Here is a 24,138-nt window from a genome sequence, read left to right as displayed (position 1 = left end):
AACTGGTTTGAATGTGCCACCTGCTGTCCAAACTGGAGAAATGCCCAGTGATGTAATAAGTAACTTGCCTTATCTAAGAGCCACAATGACTACAGAAATACTAAGATAATGTAGATTCCCATGTCTTTTTAATTATACGCTAGTTATGTGGTTATATTTTACTCCATCCCCGGCATCTCAATCTCTAGTTACAGAAAATGAGACCTGTGCAAATTAATTAAAATCATGGTAGATATCAGTAACTATCCGGCTATGATGCATTTTTCATAGATGCAGATTATTCAATAATAAAGTGCTTTTAGGCCAAGTGCGGTGGCTGATGCAGGTAATCCCAGCACTTTGGGAGGTCGAGGCAGGAGGATCACTTGAGCCCAAGAGTTGAAGATCAGCCTGGACAACATAGCCAAACTCTTGTCTCTACAAAAAAAGTTGAAAAATTAGCCAGGCATGATGGCACAAGCCTGTAGTCCCAGCTACTCGGGAGGCTGAGGCGGGAGGATTGTTTGAGCCCAGGAATTCCAGAGTGCAGTGAGCCTTGATTAAACCACTACGCACCAACCCAAAATATTCTTTGCCACTTTAACTTCTGGTGACTTTCAGGTAATGAGAGAAGTCCAGAGTGCTCTGAGCACGGCCGCTGCCGATGACAGCAAGCTTGTACTGCTCAGCGCCGTTGGCAGCGTCTTCTGTTGTGGACTTGACTTTATTTATTTTATACGACGTTTGACAGATGACAGGAAAAGAGAAAGCACTAAAATGGCAGAAGCTATCAGGTATGTAAAAATGATGTTTTTTAAACGTCGGTTGGGTGTTTTGTTTTTGGTGTACCTATCCTGATAGAATGGGCCTGACCAAGCCTCGAAAATAAAATCTTCACATACATGGAGAGACACGAGCAGCAAAGTTAATTAAGTCGTCTCTTTTCTGTCTTGTCTATGGGCCTGGCATAAATTACTACTTGCCTTGGGCAAATAGCTGATTTCAAGGTTGGTTTAAACCCAGAAAGTATTCAGGGAGTGTTCTGATGGTTAGAACACATGATAATGTATAGCTGCAGTTCCTATTATTTGTGCCATGAGTATGTTCTATCCTCAGCCGTTAAATAAAGATCGCTTCCAGTTTGCTTGACTGTGAGAAGTAAATTGTCTAGCCTTTATATGACAAGCTAGCTCCATAACATCACATGGAAAGGTTTTTTTCTTTTTTTTTTTTCTTTTATTTTCCTTTTAGCACAAGCAGTGCCCATTCTTGTCAGGTGCGTCCTAAGTTCCAATTGCACAGAGAACTAGACAGTAGGGAACAAAAAGTACAAGTCCTCCTTCTCCCCCACACCCCTCACAGTATCCAGCGTTCATTTGTTATATGTCTTCCCCAACCTTGTTCTAAATATTTTGTTGTTGTTGTTTTCAGTTTAATTTTTTAGATTTTAGATTCACAAATAAAAATTGTATATACTTTTAGTGTACAACATGATGTGTTGAAACACAGATACAGTGTGGAATGGTTAAATCAAGCTAATCAACATGCATTTTGTGTGTGTGGTGAGAACACTTAAAATCTCAGCAATTTTCAAGTATAAGTTACATTAACCGTGGTCACCATGATGTACAATAGATGTCTTGATATAAGCATTTTTGAATATTTCTTTCATATATACACACAAATAATATAAATTTAGTTCTGTTATTACATGTGACAATATGACTTTGAGATATTTCTATTTCCTTGATTGTTGGATTTTCCTCTGCTATATGATAAGAGTAAGAAAAACTTTCCCTAAAACTACGTAATTCTGCTGATAGCATATCCCCTCATTTGTCATGCTAATCACTCTATGTATAATTAGAAGTGTCTGATTTTTTGGAGATGGATTTTATTTGAAGTGGATGAAACCTAGTCTCCAACCAGAAAGTTGGCTGTGCTTCTCTACCCTCCTCCCTAAAATGACATATCCCCAGGTAGACCCCCAAAATCCTTTGTGCTTGCCTTTTTCAACTTACAAAGGATGAAAAATGAAAGAAATGTAGACTTGCAAACTGGCAACAAAGTAAGTTGGATCTTTTCCAAAATCCCAGATTTCTGGAGGGCTGAAGTTGAACTACTTTGGATAGTTACTGGGCTCTAACTGAGCACTTTCCTTGGGACACTGAGCTTTCTAGCGCCTAAACCCTTCTAGAGCTTGCATAGCAGGATTGGTGGGGAGCTCTTTGTTCTGTTTTGGTGAGTCTGGGATGGGCAGGGACGTCTTTCCTTGGCTGACACCAAGATGGCTCTGATGGGCACTGCCCAAGCAGCCTCATGGCAGGAGCCTGGAACCTACACCTCAGGGTTGCAGGGTATTGCCTTTGCCTTTCCTAACATATTTAATTATTTTCAGGATTTTTATATTTTCTCATACCGTGTACACATGTGTTTAGGAGGTTATCTATTCCTTAATCCTTGAATGGTACCTTTTACAGGCTGTCATATGATGTGTGGTTTTTTTACAGAAGCAGTTTGAAATTTTATAATCTAATCTTATTAAGTATTGTTTCTGATCTAGAGGATTTCATCCCTGTGGTACACTAGGTGGGACCATGTTGTTCTTTAGTTTAAGATTAAACCACTTGATGTATGTCATAATTCCTTGTCTGACTCTCAGCCCCTCTAAGACATTTTCATTATTATCCATTCAGGATGAATTCCATGAACTTAACTTTTATTTTTAAAATACAAACCACCATGCCTCATATGGTCACAGTGTATATTCTCCATGATATCACTCTGGATGTACACGTAATGTTATGCTTTTTGGTAGCTCTGTGGTAATAAGAAAATTAGATGTGTCAGCCAGTGCCTTCTGGGTCCTGACTCCGTTGTCCCGTGTAGACTTCTCCCTGGCTCCACTCGTGAGCCCTGCCGGTGCCTCGCCAAGTGCCGTTCACTCCTCTCTTCAGCGTTGAATTCCCTTGGACAGGGACTGTGGGCTTGTGGTGTTGGGATTAGTAAAAGTAGAGGAAAGCTAGATCAAGTTAGGTTTAAGTGGGGATCTCCTTTGTTGAACTTTATGTAACTTTAAAAATTCATTTTCATCAGCTCCCTGCTCACTCCACTCTCCCTACTCCCCACGAAAAGCTGGATTGATAGTCTTGTGAAGAGTCAAGTCCTGTTCCAGGAAAACCCACTTGTTTCTTTATGTGACTATATTTTTGTCAATGTGAATTTTCCTTAATATACTCTGTCAAGATCAGAAAAATAGTTACACCAGATTCACTTAACCTTTCTTCTTCTTATTTGCATTTAAATTAATTTTTATATGGATAAAAGCTCTTCCTGTGTATATCTTTCATTTCTCTGGTGTCTTGTCTCAAGTTCCTTAAAACTTGGAGGCAAAGCACTTCATTTATAGCAAGTTTCCAAAGGAAAAGCGGGAAACAGGAAGATGAGGATTCATATTAGACGGCCAGGCATCTAGAGCAGCTAACTTTGTTACAAGGATGGGTGGTTTCCAGTTTGCAGAGTAATTGTAACAAAAGTATTCAGCACATTAGTGATCAAAACAAAATTATTTCAAGTCCATTGACAACATTAGGCTTCTGAAGTCTGCAGGAACTAATAACTGCCACTGGGTGTCAACCCCCAGAAGCGAGGCGTCTTCTTCCTCCCACAGAGGGAGTCGGGTGGGCCCTGCCCAAGCAGTGCCCCAGAGGCAAGAGGATTTAGGAGAGAACAAAGTGAGCCAGTAAACATACCCCAACACCCTGACCTTTACCCCACTCAGTCCTTCAAATGAAGGAAGACCTTCCCTGAAATGAGAGAAGACCTCAGCCTTGGAAAGGCAGCACACGCTACAGGTCCCCGCTGCCTCCTTCTCCCCAAACAGTCCATGGACAGTCCCGAAATCTTAGTGATTTTCCAACTGTTTGATGTCTCCAAACTGTAAATGCACTTTAAAGGAAGAGTTTTGTTTAATTATAAAGTTTTTTTGTTTGTTTGTTTGTTTTTTAAGATGGAATTTCGCTCTTGTTTCCCAGGCTGGAGTGCAATGGCGCAATCTCGGCTCACCGCAACCTCCGCCTCCTGGGTTCAAGTGATTTTCCTGCCTCAGCCTCCCGAATAGCGGGCATTACAGGCAACACCACCACGCCCGGCTAATTTTTTGTATTTTTAGTAGAGACAGAGTTTCTCCGTGTTGGTCAGGCTGGTCTCGAACTCCTAACCTTGTGATCCGCTTGCCTCAGTCTCCCAAAGTGCTGGGATTAAAGGCGTGAGCCACCACACCTGGCTCAATTATAAAGTCTTTTTAGACTAATTTTGTGGCAAATACCAGCCTCCTTCCCTGCCATACCCAACAACAGCCTTGAATTAAGTTCATAATTCCAAAGAAATGAATTTAAATTCAGTACGTGGCATGGCACACATTTGAGTGTTCATATGTTTTGATTTTAAGTATAAAACACACTTGGTTGAAGCCCACAGAAGCGGGGGCTGATTGGGAGAGGACTGTCCCAGGCTTGAAGGCAGCTCCTGCCTCTCCTCTGGTGCCTTGAGCCTTGATTTGCAGCTTCTTTGGTTAAGCCTTCATGGTCCTGGGAAGTTTCCACTAGGCAAAAAAAGCATTTCTGTAAAGGTGTTCCTTTTTAAAACAAAGTGAGTCTCTGTGTGGACCATGTTCATTTCTGGTATCTCAGGGCTCACTATTCGGAATGCCCAGTTCCCATTCCCTGAAAAGGGAAAGTGCTCTTTGCTCCAGAGCATGCTGGCTCATTCATACCCCACCCAGAGAGAACCACCAGCGTTAGGTGAAGTCACCATTCCAGGCAAAACAAAAAATAAAATTTCAGTTCCAAAAAAAGCCTTCCGCCTATTCAAAATCTAAGTTTTGACTTCTCAGTATCTATTAATATTTTAGAAGCAGGGTTTTTAATACAATATATGGGTGGGGGGGGCAAGGATATATGAAATAATTCCTTTTACTGTTTCTTTATGGAATTATCTTTTTATTGCCTTGATTTTGAACATTTCTTTTATGTTAATTTATCGCCCCATTCGTGGTTTCCAGATGTCAGCTTGGGCAACTGCTATAACATTTTGCCTTCTGTTCCATGCGGTAGATGAAAGTAGAGCTACTCAGATTTTGGAAACAGCTGCTCCTTATCATGGAGACAGTTCAGCAGTTTTACCTTTTCACGAGTCATCAGTTACTGGGCCTAGGAAATGTATTTCCATCTTGTGTCATCGACCCCAACTCCTCAAAAGATGACACAACTGAAATAGCTTCATGTAGTTCTTCTAGGCTATTTCAAGAGCTGCTTAAAAGGTTATCTGACACTCTGTATCATTAAACCCTGGTGTGATCTTTCTAACAATGCTTCAGGCTCTCTCATTTAGAGAGACTTAGTGTAACTCATTCATTTGAGTTAATTCTTGATTGGTGCAAAGATCCCACAAATCTTGGGGCTAGAACTGAGGTTCAGCAGCTAAACTACCCAATTCCTCACTCTCCTGTTCACATACACCCCTCTTCACCTCCCCAACCTGCCCCCACCAAAAATAGGTGTCATCCATCAGTATCTCGGGGAGTTGAGCGGGTGATGCTGAGTCATGATTTTCAGAGAAGATCTGAACAGATTGCTGTGGTTTTAGATTGCTGAATTGTAGAGAGCATCTAGGTTGCTATTTTCAGTATTAAAGATGGGGGTCAGATTTAGAATCCAGCAAATCAAAAGCTGTACTTACTCTGCAGTTCTGATCTAGAACTCAGCCTGCACTAGAGGGACTATCTTGTGTTTATCCTTTTCTCTACTGTGTGAAATCATAACAAGAAACAACCTCTGAGCCTAAAATCAGCTTCTAGTATTGAGAAGAAAATGCACATTCCCAAAGTGGTGTGGCACCAACCTACCCTAAATTGAAAAGCAGCCTACTTTTCCAGCCTGATCTAAAGCAAATCCCAGAATAGCATTTGCTTGATTTATGAAACCTCCATCTGGGGCAAAGGCTGCCCCACTCCTGACCCCACCGTCCCTCCAAACCCCTGCTGCAGCCGCATCCTCCAGCCCACGGTGGAGCAGGATGTGGGTACAGGCCTGGGCCCTGTGCTGTTTGCTCTTCTTGCTTGCGGGTCTCATGTCTTGAGCCAGCCTGTGAGACTTGTCTCCGTAGTCCTCTTCAGTCCACTTCACGTAAGCTCAGGAAATAGCAATTATTGCCAAATAATCAGCGAGCTGTCTGAAACTGTGAGCCAAGGCCAGACCCAGATCCCAGAGTTTTTGTGACCCCTCATCCACCACTGTCCACTTAACACCAGGCAGTCATAGTATGCCCTGGGCCAGATTTCCTCCGCGACAGCTTCTTGATTGGTCTTATGAAGTCCAGAATATATATTGGGCTCCTGTGTCTTTGAGGGAAGACAGGTTGGGGAACCAGATATGTTATTCATATAGCCCGAGAGCTACCTGCAAATGCCAGCATGGCTCATGGCTGCATATTGCCCATGGCCTTCACGTAGGTCCCGTAGCGACAGCTACCACACGCGTGGACTTCAGGCTGTCACCAAACCTTTACGACACATAGTAAATAAGTTTAGGGTCCACAACTGCTGGGGAAGGCCTTAAACAAATCTCAAGTCTTTATGATTTCCGCAGCGTTTACATCTTGGTAAATTGAATTCCATAATAGACTTTTCCTTTGCTCAGATATGCAATGTTTTGAGTAATTCCCCATTTATTTTTCATTTTAGAAACTTCGTGAATACTTTCATTCAATTTAAGAAGCCCATTATTGTAGCAGTCAATGGCCCGGCCATTGGGCTAGGAGCGTCTATATTGCCTCTTTGTGATGTGGTTTGGGCTAACGAAAAGGCTTGGTTTCAAACACCCTATACTACCTTCGGACAGAGTCCAGATGGCTGTTCTACCGTTATGTTTCCCAAGATAATGGGAGGAGCATCTGTGAGTACCTTTAAAAAAAAAATCATTCTAGAAAGCTTCCTGAAGAAATCTACTTTGGTTATTGTTTTTCTAAAGCTGTACAGTGTGTCATTCTGTGGGGACTTTGCATCTTGTCATTCAGATGTGGGGTCATAGACGTTGTTGACACTGCCTTTGCATCATTCCCTAGAGAAAGTCTTCATTCACTGAGGAGCCTACCACTTTGCATAATTCTCACTGATATCTACTGTTAGTCAATATCCAGTCTGTAACCCAACCAACAATTTGCAATCGAAATTAATTCTTCACCAAATAACTTAAAAGCTGCACTTTTAAGAGAAGGCAATTTTAAGAGGGAGCAAAGTTACATAGGATTAGAGGGTTGTTTTCCATATAATTGTGTGCTTTTATTTCCCGTTCATTATAATAGTTTGTGTCTGTATTGTAGCTTGTGATTTATCAAGCAGTTATTCACATCTCATTCCCTAGTCCTTGATATAGGGCAGGAGGTGATGTCACAGGTCAGGTTCTCCAGAAGCTGCCACTGAGATGAGTTTGGCACATGGAGAATTAGCAAGTAGTCACTACCTATAGAAGGGATGGGGGAGGAAGCAGGACTGGACAGAGGAATGGATCAGAGTGATACTGTGTCCATTGTCCTTGGACATGGGATGCACGGGAAGCGTTGTGCCCCGAACGAGGTGGCTCCCTGCAGCCGAGGGCATCCCTGAAGGCACCCTATGGCTGTCCGCTAACAGCAGCACCTGCAGCCAGGCAGCCAGGCCTCCCCAGGAGGGATCATGGCAGCCCAGTTCCATGTCCACCACAGTTCACCCCAGTGCCATTCAGATCCACCCCTTCATGCACATTTTGGGGGTCAGCTCCTTCAGGTTCCAGGGCACTTTCTTTCTGGGAGAAACTTTGAGGAAGAGGGTTAGGCAGCAATAATTTGCAGGCCAGAACCTGAAATGTTATCATCAGTGGGTGAAAGCGTGGTGAGAAAAAGGATGTTTGCATCCTCTCATTATCTGTAGTGGGAAAGACAGTAACTTTACAGTGGAGAAACCTGGCAGGTACCACCTTGCTGAGTGATCAGAGTTCACAGAAATAAGACAGAAGCCAACAGGAGACACTGAGGGGAACGCAGCCTTCATCACTGTGTGGGATTCCTGCCGAAGTGCAGCAGCTCAGGCTCATCAGGAGGAACGTCAGGCCCAGACTGGAGGGCAGTCTGCAGACACGCACAGCACTCCTCCCGAGCGCCGAGGTCGGAGAAGACGTGGGAAGACTGAGGAACCGTCTCAGACTGGAGGAGGCCAAGGGGATATGACAGCTCAGAACATCAGGGACCCTGGGTGGGCTCCTGGACCAAAGAAAGGACAAGAGTGGGAAAGCTGGTGAAATTCATACTGTGTTTGTTGCTGACTGAATAGCACATTGTCAGCGGCTTCAGTCATCCTAAGATGTTATGTGACATTTAACCTAGGGAGAGTTGTGTGAAGGTATATGAGAACGCTGTACTACTTTAGTCGTTGTTCTGTGCATCTAAATGTATTCGAAAACCAGAACATTTAAAATAAAGGAACGCAAGAGAGGAGCAGGAAGGTGGATAGGCCAGACTGCAGCCCCCAGTGCCGCACTGGTCTCTGAGTGGCCCTGCTCCTCACCGTCTCACTCCTCAGGCTAGATCCCCTCACCCATGGTTCCCACCTCTGTTCAGTGGCCGCCCTCATACTGATACTCACCCCCGAGAGCTCTTTGGCCTGCTCGCTGTGCCCAGCTCAGAGTCGCTGCACTTGTCCACTTAACTGCTCTAGTTGATCGGGGAGGACCAAGCAGGACTTGCCTCCACCCCGTTTCCCAGGCCACGTGTCCTTCCATATAAAGGTCTTTGTACTGTATATGCTACAAATCAGAAGATGCTGCCCACCATCATGGAGCCACCTCCAAACTGGTACCTCTCAGGCCGTGCCAATGCCTGAGCAGGCTGGCAGCTGCTGCAGATGCTGTATGTGACTCAGCCACAGGACTCTAGGGGGCTAGTGTTAGTCTAACCTTGATCCACTTTTCCTCCTACACCAGGGGGTGACCGTGTGTGTCTGCCATTGGGGGCATTTTCCTCACCATGTTCTCTTCCCAGCCCTGCTGGATGAGGCTCTGGTGAACTTGCTGTCCCCTTTTTGGATTGCCCACCTACCCAGTGAGCCGACCCCCACACAGGCCACACTCAGTCATGGGGAGCCCCCCCCCCATAGCTGTAGGTGTGAGCTGAGGCAGGCACGGGTACAGCAGAGCCGTCAATGCAGAGGTCTGGTGGTGACGCAGGGGTGTAGGCTGCCTGCCTGTGCCCTCTGGGGCTTGCCAGGCCCAGCTGCGTGTCCACCACGGTCCCTGCCTGACCTTGCGCCTATGGGGCTGATGGAACTCAGCTCGTGGTGGTCACTTCCCACATGTGGTCACGTGGGGTCCCGCGGTCAGGCGCTCTGCCTCTCCCAGGCCCAGTCAGCATTCCAGGCCTATGCTTCCCTGCTGTGGATGGTCCCGCAGGCTGCGCTGCCCTCCTCCCTCTGGCACTGACCACAGGCCCCATATGCATATTGTCCCACCCCTCCCTAGCCAGCCCTGGCCTTTCAACCTCACTCAGCAGGGCCCCCACCTCCCTCAGGCTTCCAGGAGCCAACCCAGCAGCCAGGTCACACCTTTCCTGGGAACCTTCCAGGGGTAGGTAAATCATTATCCCAGGAGAGCTCCCAAGTCAGTGAACCCTCCTATCCAACTTGTGGTCGGGCCCCGGGGTAGGCACCCTGAGAATCCAGGCCCTCGTATCTTCTCACAGCTCCCACCTGCACCCCTGGCTAGGTCTTGAAACCCCTTTCAGGGAAGAGGCAAGTTACAGGCCTGATGCCAGGAAAAGGGTTAGGGCAGGTTTTGGGGGGCAGTGTTGACTTGCTGAGAGGTATTTGCCTTATCTTCTAGCAAGGGGGATCTAATAGGGATGGGTGGACCATGTCTCTAGGTTCAGGGGGTCAGAGGAAGCTGGAGTTAGGGGCATTTACCCAGAAGCACCCATACCAAGTTATAGGGTGCCTCCCCACCCCTCACAAGCTGACCTTCCTCTGGTGGCTGATTTACGGGTGGAGCTGGACCACGCTTGCTGACAAGTCCAGGGGCCAAGGCTGAGTCTCAACCCTCTCTGCTGCTTGCTACCAGCTGCCCCTCTGCTTTCACCCTCACCTGCAAGAGCGTTAGCACGTGGCTGGCCCCCTGTGCCAGGTGCTGCGGCTTTTCCACCTGACCTATTGGTGGGGGCATCCTCGTTGCCAGCTGGAGAGCCATGCAGTTTCAAAATCCTTCTCCTCACCCTCATGTCCACTTCCCCCATCACAAGGTAGTTTCTCTGGAAGCTGAGGTGGATTTGGGAAGCAGGGTTTGGTAGATTAGGTGCCAACATCCATGGAAGGGCAGAGAGGGAGCAGGACTGGGCAGAGCTAACTGGCAGGGAGCTCTGGAACCACGTGGCCTCGCAGCGGTTGCAGGTACCCCCATGCAGCTGACCGTGGGGCAGGCGGCCCTGGGAAGAGCGGTCCATGGGGAGGAACTGAGGGGCTTCCCATTGCCTGCTGGCAGCATTTCCCACAGCAGGCAGCTCGCTGGGCTGGGAACGCGGGTGGTTTATCCACGTTGTTTGCTTTGTCCTTTACACCAGGCTGCACATTCCCGACACCACCGGATGGACTCCCATGGTAAAAAGTGATTGTTAGTGAAATAAGTTCATCGTGGCAATTACTGTAAGCTAGACTGTGTCCTGCCACTTACCCTGTCCTGGCAGGAAAGAATCCTCATTCTCCAGGACATCTTGTGAAGCTCATTTTGAGTTACTTTTCTAGAGGAGATTGAGATCTGGGGTTCTGACCTCTCCCACCGTATGATCTGTGTCGATGCGTGGTGTCGGTGCAGATGTGGGGCAAATATTCAACCAACTTGATGTTCAGGCACATTTTGGCCAAAGGCATTTTAGAAGTGGAGCTCTGGGGCTGAATGCTGCTGGGGAGGGGAGTAGAGGTCTCAGAGTTCACCATGCCCAGAAAGGTCCATGGGGCTTGAAGTCATCATTTCATAACGAATTCCAGCTCTCCGGCCAGTGGCGTTTCTCCCACTCTACAAGTCTTGACAGATCTTTACTTTTTGCTTCCCCTGCAAATGTACTGGTGCCTCTTGAGCTGCTGTTTTCAGCTGGGGCAATTTCCACCCATCCCCACATCCCCCCTGGGGGACACATCAGAGGGGCAATGTCTGGAGACAGTTGGATGTCACATATGAGGAGATGGCCATTAGCAGAGGCCAGGGTGCTGCTCAGCACTCTGCATAGCACACAGGACAGCCCTGCTCAGCACCCTCTGTAGCACACGGAACAGCCCCCACGCCAAAGAGCAGTCCAGCCCAGAATGTCCCTAGTGCCCTGGGGGAGAAACGCTGCTTTGACCCAAGAGCAAAGAGCCCGCATTTCACTCAGTGTGAATTCTACACTTTCTGAGCAGAGTATTTGATGAAGCCTCTCTACAGAAAGTGAATAAATGCTGTTCAGGTGACTTGTGTTATGACAACTCTGGTTGAAAGTAACTATGCAAATGATGTAAATGATGTCGATCCTTTCATGAGCCTTTGGTGTATTTGAGCTTTCAGCAGCCTGAGGCAAGACTGGGACAAGTGTGGTTTTCCCCCACTTTGCATATGCAGAGCTCTGCCAGGAGGATAAGCTAAAGGGATCACGTCATCAGGATAAAAAGAACATGCAAATGACACCGGCCGTGTGGCCTCTCGTTTCCTTCAATGCGGGCTACGTAAAAATCAGCCGAGGAGTCTCTTCCACTTTAGCCCTCCTAGTGCCCAATAGACTTTCATGGAGTGCGCAGAGGATGGTGCCATCTGACACCCACAGGCTCCCACGTGGAAGTCTTAGAGCTGTCAGGAGAGGGCCTGCTGGGGTGTAAAGCTGGAGAATGCCCTGCAGGTGCCTCAGGGCCTCACCCCAAGCTCACCCTTGAGAGCCGCCTCTTGGGGACTTCAGAGACTGGCCTGAGGAAGTAGGTGGTACCCTGTGCCACAGCTGTCCCCATAAGGCTGGAGACCCCCGGATCCACTCTGCTCATACTGGACCCGTTTCCTCACCGCCCCTCCTGCTGTACTCTGACCAGACAGATGCCTGCAAAGATGTCTCTGTTTCACTTTCCTCCGGCATTTCTCATTTCTCTGGATGGTTACGTGATAACCTTTTTTAATAGTTGGACAACTTTGACCCCACCATGGGGTGATGTAGGTTGTCTACAGGGAGTCCCTGTGCACTCGGCCATCTCAGAACGTGTTGGTTGGTCAGGTTCCCACTGACCGCATCTGTGTGAATCTTATTTGGGTAGAAGTCTGACACCTCTCATTTTAAAACTACTGAAAATAGTGTATATAAGAATGTGCTCACATAAACTGAGTATATTTAATCCTATAAGGGAGGATTTTTTTTTTTTTTTTTTAGTTTTTTTGGGTGACTATTGTTCAGACCAGCTCACTGGCCGTGTTTAAGTAAGCAAGCATTAACAACCTAGAGTCAGCCCTGTCATTTTTGCTCTTGAGTAAATTGGGAAATGCCCTTGGTTGTCCTGTACTTTCAGCCACCTGGAATGAAGAACACCAAAGGTAGGGAAAGGATCTCCAGGGATGAGCAGGCGTGGAGCCAGCAGGGATAGGGAGAAAGACTGACCGCGAGTGAGTGCTGAGCAGAGAGAAGGGTCGTTCTTGGCTGGCATCAGGACCAAGAGAGTCAAGAAGGGGGGATGAAAGAGAGAGACAGGAGAGAACAGTGGTGGGGCTGTAAATTGACCTCCACGTGGCAGAAAATAAAGTTGGAAGAATTGACTGGTGCAGACAGCCAGGGCCCTGCAGCAGGGGCTGGAGAGTAAACTGAGGACCCCTCCACTTTGTGATTCAGCCAAGCGTCAGGCTTGGTGGGGTCACTTGCCTCTGCTGCCTGAGCTAAGGCTCTGCTAAGCTGGTCCTGAGAACATACTTCATGCTTAACTTCAGGGATTTGGCTCTAGTGTCCTCACTCTATGCTGAGAATGAAAGAAACATGGTCTAGGAAAGGAAAACCCCACAGCACGGAGCACCTCCTGCGGCGGCGGCAGCACACCTGGAGCCCCGCTCCCCTTCCTGCTGCATTTGGGTCTGCTGTTAGAAGAGCCATTGCAACTGCCAACAGTCAGGTCACGTTTCTTCTTTGTTTATGGACCATCTTTTCACTGAGAAGAAGCTATTCCGTTCAGGGATTTCATAGAGCTTCTCCAGACTCTTCAAACACTCGTGATTGGGTCCAAGTTGTAGCTCCAATGGCAGACTCCAATTTGGGAGATCATTAAGAACCTTGCAAACCCTTGTGAGAAGCCTGTCCCTGGTCTTGTTTTCCAGCCTCTGCCTTTGTGGGAGGGGCGGTGAGACAGCCACGTGTTTGTTTTGCTGGTTCTGCCTGTATGCACTCCAAGCCATGTGTTTCACATACAGTAAATGGCATCAAGACATTGGCAAGAAGCGTATGGGCGTCTTACAGTGTCTTAGTGACATCAGAGCCTTTTCTCTTCCGTGATATTGCCTCTTTGGGAAATGGAAGCCACCTACCAAAATTGTGTTTTACCAGAGCCGCAGGAGCTCATGGTCAAGGCTTTGTGACCGTCAGAGTTGTTAGGAAGGTTAACCAGACAAGATAAATGACAGACCGGACATTGTCCCATCAGGCCAGTGTGGAGTTTCTTCATCAAACATGCATGCACCTCTCCCTGCCTTATCTCGGCATCTGCGAGCCTATCGTTTGGATGATGTAAAATCCATACATGTTGTGATGAGACCTTAAAGGTGATCTAGTTAAGTCTCATGTATTAAAAAATAAAAAGTGATCTAGAATCCAGGACAAGGTTAAAATTAATTTCATATCTACACATTTTTTTTTTTTAAAGAATAACTAACGTTAGCTTTCTCCATTGAGCCGTGTGAGGTAACTATCGCCAGCCTCTCTCAGTTACCTCACATGGTAATCTTGGACACATTCAAGCCCTGGATAGTTCTGTCTTTTCATATCCAAGCAATACAGTGCAGCCTCTAAGGTACACTCTGGCAGAAACAGTCACTGCCATCAGAATATTTTCTCTGTATATTAAAAACAAGTCACCATTGGCTTCCCAGATAAAGAAAATGTTTGGTAGGAGTTCTATGCCTGGCTCAAATCCTTAAAATTATAAATTGCCTAACTTTGCATATGCTGATTTTCCTGGATTGCATTGTGTGTTAAAAGAGCTCATGCTTGGGAAGGGCTGGCATTAGGGGGAGGAGGGCAGGTGGAGGAGAGGAAGTTGTACCGGTAACTTTTTAAACGAATGGCAAAAAGACCTTTTCTCTCTTAGATTTCTTTATTGAGTCCCTGTGATTCTATAATAGATTGTAAGATACGCCTTTTTTCATTCCTTTTTAAGAAAAAAGTCAGCCCGATGTATCACTTTCCCACTGCCCAGCTGACTCCACTTTGCACAGGGTCTGTTCCATGTGCCGCATTTTCCCCGTGGGGCTGTTGTTTGCAAATGTCTCTCTTTAGTGTGGATTTTAAGGGATGGGTCTTCCCCACTGGCCCCCTGCCCCATTTCATATTACATCCACTCTTCTTCTTTGCAGGCAAATGAGATGCTGCTGAGCGGGCGGAAGCTGACGGCGCAGGAGGCGTGTGGCAAGGGCCTGGTCTCCCAGGTGTTTTGGCCCGGGACGTTCACTCAGGAAGTGATGGTTCGCATTAAGGAGCTTGCCTCGTGCAACCCAGTTGTACGTCTAATTGTTTCTGTTACACGTTACTTTTTAAAAAATAGAACCTTTTCCCCCAGAGAACCCACAAATTTGCCATTATTCCTAAGTCCTTCACGTTTGTTCTCAGCAGAGCACCTTCCCTTGAAGTCCCACCAGAAGCTACTCCTGCCACTACTGCCCCTATGCTCGCCTTGCCTTCCCTTTGCAAATACTCAAGAACAACAGAAATGGACTTCAGTCTGAAAAGTTAGCAAGTTAGCAAATGTCCTGTGAAAGTCAACAACAACCAACATGGATACAATTCTTTACTGTTTCCAAAACCTCTCAAGTCACATTATTAGCCTCTCCCCACTTTCTCCTCAGTGGGCCTAAGGTGGTGGTGGCGGCGGTGGTGGTTTGTAAGACAGAGTCTCACTCTGTCGCCCAGGTTTGAGCGCAGTGGGGGGTGATCTCGGCTCACTGTAGCTTCAGCTTCCTGGGTTCAAGTGATGCCTGTGCTTCAGTCTCCCAAGTAGCTGGGACTACAGACACGTGCCACCACGCCTGGGCTATTTTTGTGTTTTTAGTAGAGACAGAGCCTTACCATGTTGGCCAGGCTGGTCTTGAACTCCTAACCTCAAGTTGATCTACCTGACTTGGCCTCCTGAAGTGCTGGGATTATAGGTGTGAGCCTCTGTGTTTGACCTCCTAAGTTTTTGTTGAGTAAATATGCTGAATAGGCCAGGCATGGTGGCTCATGCCTATAATCCCAGCACTTTGGGAGGCCAAGGCAGGCGGATCACTTTACCTCAGGAGTTTGAGACCAGCCTGACCAATATGATGAGACCCCGTGTCTACTAAAAATACAAAAATTAGCTGGGCTTGGTGGCGCACACTTGTAATCCCAGCTACTCAAGAGGAGAATCACGTGAACCCAGGAGGTGGAGGTTGCAATAAGCCAAGATCGCACCACCGTTCTCCAGCCTGTGCAACAGAGTAAGACCCTCTCAAAAAAAAAAAAAAAATCATACAAATAAATTTTTTTTAAATGCTGAATAATAGTCTTCCAACAAAATTTCATTTGGCAAATTACAGGATGTGAAATGTTTAACATTAACTGACACAACTCTCATCTGAACTGTCTTAGGCAGACAAGCAACCCTCATTATGAAAATTACATTTTGTTTCGAAAATCCCCTCAGCAGGCACCCTCAGAGCTTTCACTGGGCATCAGCAGAGCAGATGTCCAGTTCAGGGGTCCACGCCAGCATGCGGCAGTGGCATGAGGCCGAGGCTGGGTCAGGCCCAGGTGCCAACAGCCCAACTCTCCTTTGAAATAGCTTAACAGCCGTTTTGAAGTTAAGAATGTACCCAGTGTCTGTCTAGTGGGGAGTGTGCTTTATACCTGTATTAGGCCCGACACATATTGTGAGAGAATATCTGGTAACCTTTTCAACAGGTGACTGCTGGAATTGGATGATTGCCTCCACCTGTGGAGGCACGAGGGGCCCGTGTCTGCCAGCATGCACCCTGCTCACTAGCTGCTTGTTTTCCGGTGCAGGTGCTGGAGGAGTCCAAAGCCCTTGTGCGCTGCAACATGAGGCTGGAGCTGGAGCAGGCCAACGAGAGGGAGTGTGAGGTGCTGAAGAAAATCTGGGGTTCGGCGCAAGGGATGGACTCCATGTTAAAGTACTTGCAGAGGAAGATTGATGAGTTCTGAGTGTCGGGTTGCCCACCAGCGACACCAGGATTCGGCTGAGCAGAAAAACACCACTGGCTCCAGTTGCCCTGATCCATTCTCACAGCCGGAAACAAGCTCACTCGTAGCTCACGCTTGGAAGCAGGACTGGGAACATCCACGCTATTTATTATCGGGGAGTTTTAAAAGTACTGTAACTTTAAAATAAATAACTACAAAGCTTCTTTATCCAAACGTGATTATTTTATACTTATATACACGCAAGTGTAAAAGTATAAAGGTGAGCACTAGACTGCTCTTAGAAGCTCTCATTTGTGTTTTCTTTGGCTAGTACTGTATAAAAAGCAGAATTGTGTTTCATTGGTTTGGGATGACAGAAAAGTCTGGAATGATGTTGGTTTTCCTCATTTCTTCCTTCTGGAACACAAAATCTAAACAGGTTATTAGCCAGCCTCGCCTCCCCTGCCCCACATAGAGAGACAGAGTGATCTGAGGCACTGGCTTTTTTTCCAAGAAGGTACAGATACCTCAGATTTGGGAAACTCTAAATCAAAAGACGTAGCTTCTAGGATAAATAATTCTGATGAAAAATCCACCGAGGAGCATACCCCCAAACCAGACATATGCTTAGGATTCATGCTGAGATACCAGTTGGTTTCCCCATCTTCTTTAAATACATCCAGTTCTTACCCAGTTAACATGAAGAAACCACTGTCTCTAGAAGAAAGCTTGTTTTGCAGTATTAGTGAATCACTGAATAGCTTAAGTACGACTATCTAAGTTATAAGTTAGTCTTTAGTGGGTTTTAAATAGTTTTTCTGACCCTTTTGAAAAATAACTACATAAGTGCTTCTTGTTGCTGGGTGAGAAATACTACTTTATAGACAGTTCTGGTTTTCTATTCGCAGATATGATTGATGTATTACACCAAAATAAAGTATTTTTATGTTTATAAAGTGTAATTTTTAGATTCACTTAGAATATATTTAATAAGTTAAAATTATTTTGGCACACTATTAAATGCAAAAACTCCTTTCAAAACAAAAAAGAACTACCTTATATTCAACATTTAATGTTCTTGGTCTCTGCTTTGATGTCTATACAATATACTGAGTTCAGTATGGTGTCCAAGAGTGCCCTGTGTGGATAGACAGGTGCATTCCTTCAGGAGTGGGTACTGATTCCAGACTACAGATGCCTATTATTAGGCTTCTGAGCTTGCAATCATATTGAATGTATGAAGAGCGAAATAAAATCAAATCCTTATTTTTGTACAGTTTTGAAGTTTATACTTAGAACTGACCACCTCCCCAGCCACGTGGAGAGCTGTACAGTGTGTAAATCTGCCTTTATCTTGGATTGATTGGTACAGTATTTTTGCATCTGTGGGACCTACCTTTTCGTTCAGTAGTTTGAACTATATATAAACTGTACAATCTGTAAAGTTTTTATAGAATAAATATTCAGCTGTGAAAACTGGTTAAATAAAACTAATATTTCTTAACACAGTTGAAGTGTTTCTCTGATTCTTCACTTGTGAGGTTTCTTTTCTCATGGGGGCGTTTTCTCTCTTTTTTCTTTCTGTGAAATATATGTGTGTAAAGCACCTGTACAGTTTGATGGAATGAACACCTCCGTGACTATGACCTAGGTAGGACCTAGAATATGACAAGTATCCTCCCTGGTCACCTTCACCTAAGTGACCATTTCCTGAATTTGCGTCAGTCATTTACTTCTTCAAAGAACTTATTCCTAAAACAAATTACTTTTAGTTCTACATGTTTTTAACCTTTATATCATATCACAATAAGCTTCTGTGACTGACTGACTTCAGTCAGTGTTATGTTTTCTCTTACGTAGAGTTGTAACTTACCCCTCCTCTACCCAAACCTGTAATGTGGCTGTTTTCACTCCTGTTGTACAGACAAGGAACCTGAAGAAGTAAGCATTTGCCCAAGGTCACGTAAGTAATTTGGTCAGGAGCAGCACCAAGCTTTTATCCGAGGTTGATGCGGCAAAGTACATATTCTGGCAACGACACCAGGATGCCAGTGTTGTAGAATTTACAAATAGAGAACTAACTCAGTAAAATCTCCCGAAGTTGTGTGTTTCCATCATCCGAGACTTTGCATCCTCTGGATCTTGTGAGCCACCTCCCATTTTTCTGAAGCAAACCTTCCACTTTTCAGCTTCTTGCACAAGAACTGAGCCCAACTAGAAGTAGCACTGGTGACAACTGGCGAAATTCTTGTGCCTGGTGTGGGTGAGCAGGAAAAGAAACGTGACTGCTCAGATTGGTGAAAGTCTCGGTCCAACTTTAGAGGAGAGTTTAAAAAATATAAAATATTTTAAATTTTAAAAAATATTTAAAAACCTGTCAAATATGAAAATCCTGGACCCAGCAACTGCATCTATAAGGATTCATCTTGAGGACCGAGTGGTTATAGGAAATATGCCAGCAAAGATACGTATGCAATTAAGTTCATCTCAGGATTGTTCCTGGTAGTGAAACGTTGGAAATTGCGTTCAGGTTCATCGGTAGGGTTTTGGTTAAATAATTAGGCAACACCATCACAGTGCACATCTTTGAAAAAGAATGTTGATGAAATCTTAGGTTTAAAAAACTGTATGCTTCAAAAAGTTTTAAGGGATGTGCGTGAAAAACATCGTATGTATCAAGTTCTCTCCCTAGAGCTTCCCAGTTGCTGGGAAGACTGCTTAAGACTGCACAGCCCCTCAACGCCAAATTAGAGAGCCAGAGACAGGCACAACACTCAGGTGGCCTTGCTTCCTCTACCATGAGGGCAACAGTGACGATGGCACTTGTACTGCAGTGTAGACCAGGCTCACGTCAAAACACTTGATGTCCATCTGCTCATTCAGTTTTTTGAGATAACTTATTTAGGGTCAAGGCTAATCTTACCGGGGAATTCTGATGGTCTCCAAGCTTTCTGCATCTGGAAGAACTGGGCCAGCTCACCAAGCTCTCAATACTAACTAGCATTCAAAAACAAATATCTTCACTATTTGGCAACAGGGGAAAGGCTGACTATATCACAGGAAACCTCTCCCTCTTCCCTAGGGACCATTCTGACAGCATCTCTGAAGAAGGAAATGAATGTCTGCTTTGGTGAAAATGACACTGAATGATTTCAACACTGGTTTAAAGCTTACTTTTTTTTTAGCAGGATAAAGTACTAGCATTTCAAAATTTAAAATCTGTTTTATGATCTTAAGAGCCATAAGCACCTAAATGACTAATAGTTTAATTACAGGCATTGGAATAAAAGCTAAGATCTAATGTGTTTAACATTAATTTTTATTTTCTTAAATTTTATATGCTTAAACTGGGCAAATTATATACATACGTATGTATATCACCTATATGAAACACGCTGCATAGGACAACTAGACAGGATCAACAAGGAAACAGAAGACTTGAACAACATTTTAAACCATCTAGACCTAACACACCTATACAACCTTCATCCAACAACAACAGAATACATATTCTTCTCAAGTGCACATGGGACATACTCCAGGATAGATCATATGTTAGGCAATAAAACAAGTCTTATAAATTTAAAATGATTAAAATCATACAAAGTATGTCCTCCAACCATAATGGAATGCAGTGAGATATCAATAACGTGGAGAATTCAAAGATAGATGGGAATTAAACAACATTTCTAAATAACAAATGGGTTGAAGAAGAAACCACAAGAGAGACTAGAAAATACTTTGAGATGAGTGAAGATGAAGACATAACAAAATTTACGTAATGAATTATATAATAAAACATCTATGTTAAAAAGCAGAAAGATGCCAATTCAATAACCTAATCTTCTACCTTAAGAAACTAGAGGGCTGGGTGCAGTGGCTCATGCCCATTTTCCCAACACTTTGGGAACCCAAGGCAGGCAGATCACGAGGTCAGGAGCTCAAGACTATCCTGGCCAAAATGGTGAAACCCTGTCTCTACTATAATACAAAAAATTAACTGGGCATGGTGGTGGCTGTCTGAAGTCTCAGCAACTCAGGATGCTGAGGCAGGGGAATCACTTGAACCCAGGAAGCAGAGATTGCAGTGAGCAAAGATCACACCAGCGCACTCCAGCCTGCTGATATAGGGAGACTCCATCCCAAAAAAAAAAAAAACGAACTAGAAATAAAGAACAGCTAACTAAACCTATAGCAAGTAGAAGGAAAGAAATGAAGATTAGAGCAGAAATAAGTGAAATGAAGTATAGAAAAACAGTAGAAAAAACTATGAAATCTAAAGTCATTTCTTTGAAAAGATGAACAAAATTGACATTCTAGTTAGACTAAGGAAATAAGAGAATATTCAAATCAATGAAACAGAATTGAGAGTCCAGAAATAAACCCAAAATAGTCTTTTCCACAAATGATGCTGGAACAACTGGATGTCCACATGCAAAAGAGTGAAGTTAGATACTTATTTCATACTGTATGCAAAAATAAAGTGGATCAAAAACCTAAATGTAAACATAAAATTCTTAGAAGAAAACATAGGTGTACATCTTTATGATCTTGGAGTAGGCAACAATTTATTAGATATGGTATATTTTAGCTCAAAATATTAATAGGTACATTCAATAAAAATGGACTAAATTCTTGTGTGAAAGACAAATATTTTCAGGCTGTACTCCAAATATATTGACCTAGATATGCATATATGCTGTTAGCAAATAAAAAAACCACACATCTGAAACTGAAAAGTTGAAAGAAAAAAGGTAGAAAATATATACTATTCAAATGATAACCAAACAAATACTGGTGTAGCTATACTAATATCGAAATATCTATTAAAGCAAAAAGCATGCTTGGTCATAAAAAGACAACCCAATTTTTTTAATGGGCAAAGGATCTGAATAAACATTTCTCCAAAGATATATAAATGGCCAATAACCACATGAAAAGATTTATTATAGCCACCAAATATTCACCAACTGGAGAAAAGATAAACAATGAATTGGTATATCCAATGGAATGTTATTTGGCAATAAAGGTTAATGAATGAAATACTGATACATGCGACAGTGTGATTCAACCATGAAAATATGACGCTGAGTGAAAGAAGCCAGACCCAAAAGGCCACATGTTGTATGATTCCATTTATATAAAGTGCCAAGGATTGGAAAATCCATAGAAACAGAAAATAGATTTGTGGTTGCCAGGGTCTAGTGGTGACATGGAGCAATTGGAGTGGGGAGTGACAGGTACAGGTTTTTATTTGGGGGGAGGGTATGAAAATGTTCTGGAATTAAATAATGGTAATGTTCACACAACCTTGTAAATAGCCTTTAAAATTGAATTGTATGCTTTCAAATGTTTAATTTTATGTCATTTCAATTTTATCTCAATTTTTTTTGAAAATGTGTGTGTGCATATTATATATATAATCCTCTAAACTAACATAAGGAGACTATGAGAAAATACTTAACTGATCCAAAGTATGCAAGAAAGCTGTGAAAAAGGAACATAGGCTGGCAGGACAAATAATAACACATAGCAAGTATGGCATACTGTATTCAAAATATTAACAAATACATTAAAAACAGACTAAATTCTTGTGTGAAAGCCAAATATTTTCAGGCTATATTCAAAATATATTGACCTAAATATACATATATGCTATTGACCAGAAAAAGAAAACACACTGGAAACTGAAAAGTTGAAAGTAAAAAGGTAGAAAATGTATATTCTGCAAACAATAACCAAATAAAAACGGTGTAGCTATGCAAATATTGAAATATCTATTAAAGCAAAAACCATGGTAGGAAAAAGTTATTGCATAATGACAGCAGACTAAGTTCTCTTGAAAGATATATAGTTCCAAATTTGTGTGCACCTCATCAAAAAAGAAGGAGGAGGAAGAGAAGAAAGAAGAGGAAAGGAAGAAAGAAGAAGAAAAGAAGAGGAAGAAGGAGGAGGAGGAGGAGGAGATGAGGAAAGAAGAAGGAGGAGGAAGAGAAGAAAGAGGGAAGGAAGAAAGAAGAAGAGAGAAGAAGAAAAGAAGACAGAAGAAGAAGGAGGAGGAGGAAAAGAAGGAGGAGGAGGAGAAGGAGGAAGAGAAGGAGGAGGAGGAGAAAGGAGGAGAAGAAGAAGGAGGAGGAGAAGGAGGAGGAGGAGGAGAAGGAGAAGGAGGAGGAGGAGGAGAAGGAGGAGGAGGAGGAGAAGAAGGAGGAGGAGGAGGAAAAAAGAGGAGGAGGAGGAAAGAAGAAGGAGGAAGGGGAAAAGAAGAAGGAGGAGGAGGAGGAGGAAGGGAAAGGGAGGGAGAGGGAGAAGAAGAAAGAGTGTGGTCAACAGCTTCTAAACTGGCTTCCAGTGATCCCCACCTCCTGCTCTTCACATTCTTGTACGATGTGGGGCTAAACCTGGTGTCTTGCTTCTAACAAACAATGTGGCAAAAGCAGTGAGATGTCACTTCTGAAATCTGGCTGTGAAAGACTGTGACTTCTGGCTGATGCACAAAGGTTCTCTTTCTGCCTCCTCTGGCTTGCTTATGATGAGGGAGGCCAGCTGCCATGCTGGGAGGTGCCCCAAGGAGAGGTCCACGAACAAAGGGACCGAAGGCAACCCCCCACTAACATCCAGTGAGGAGCTGAGGCCCTCGGCATAAAAACCCACAAGGCTCTCAGTCCTGCCAGTGCCTACAGGAGCGGGCTTGGGAGAGAATCCTTTCTCAGTCCAGCCTGGTTCCCCCTTGAACTGCAGCCCTGGAGAGACCTCCAGATAGAGGATCCAGCTAAGCTACATCTGGATTTTTGTTCCAGAAAGTGTGAGTTTGGGGGTAATTTGCTATTCAACAGTAGACAACTAATACACCCAGGGTGGTCATTCTCACAGCTCACTTTTGATAAATACACAGATAGATATATAGACAGAGAGAAATAGATAGAGATATAAATACAAAATAGATATTAATATAGATGGGGTCTCAGACAAAATTTTCATGTTTTTGTTTTGTTTTGAGACAGATTCTCGCTCTGTTGCCCAGGTTGGAGTGCAGTGACATGATCTCGGCTCACAGCAACCTCCACCTCTTAGGTTCAAGCGATTCTCCTGCTTCAGCCTCCTGAGTAGCTGGGATTACAGGCACCTGTCACCATGCCTGGCTAATTTTTTGTATTTTTAGTAGAGGCGGGGTGTCACCATGTTGGCCAGGATGGTCTCCGTCTCCTGACCTCATGATCCACCTGCCTCAGCCTCCCAAAGTGCTGGGATTACAGGCGTGAGCCACTGAGCCTGGCCCAAAATTTTCATCTTAACATTCTGTAACAGCTTGCTAAAATAGTCTCTTCTCTGCATTTAAATACCCCTTTATGTGGGATTGGATGTACAAATAATCTTATGCCCATACTGTGCAGCTCTGTAAAAGAACATGTAGCAATCATGATGATGAATATTTATTACTGTCTTAGATGAGAAGTACAATCAGCTCTATTTTTCAGATGAGAACTCAGACCAAAAGAGGTTATGTAATTTTCCTCAGGTCACCCCTAGTAAGAGCTGGAACAGAAATTTCATAGCAACCAAACCATACCCCAGAACAGCATTCTCTCCTTTTTCATCCTTTGGGCACTATAGACCCCAGGGTAATGGTGTGTCATGAGCTCTTGGGCTTTCTCTTTCTATGACAAAAAGTAAATGTGACATTTCTTGCTCCTTGAATTTTAGAAGCAATTTGTAGAC

At 44.3% G+C, this 24,138-nt stretch overlaps 1 protein-coding gene across 2 annotated transcripts in view; it reads left to right on the top strand.

Moving 5' to 3' along the window:
• CDYL (chromodomain Y like) overlaps positions 1 to 17,933 on the top strand; it is a 60,981-nt gene extending 43,048 nt beyond the window's left edge. Inside the window, exons 4-7 of one of the 2 annotated variants that reach the window (XM_032250049.1) lie at positions 601 to 773; positions 6,722 to 6,932; positions 14,619 to 14,762; positions 16,285 to 17,933. In XM_032250049.1, coding sequence (XP_032105940.1) covers positions 601 to 773; positions 6,722 to 6,932; positions 14,619 to 14,762; positions 16,285 to 16,443 — 687 coding nt within the window. In that variant the 3' untranslated portion in view covers positions 16,444 to 17,933. The other variant, XM_032250048.1, reaches the window with a different exon arrangement.
• The last annotated feature ends 6,205 nt before the right edge of the window (positions 17,934 to 24,138 follow it).

Source organism: Sapajus apella, unplaced genomic scaffold, assembly GCF_009761245.1.
Source record: "Sapajus apella isolate SASKATOON/1434 unplaced genomic scaffold, GSC_monkey_1.0 scaffold70, whole genome shotgun sequence".
NCBI lineage: Eukaryota > Metazoa > Chordata > Mammalia > Primates > Cebidae > Sapajus > Sapajus apella.
Note: the sequence above shows the minus strand (reverse complement) of the source record. Positions and strands in the feature narration are given on the sequence as shown.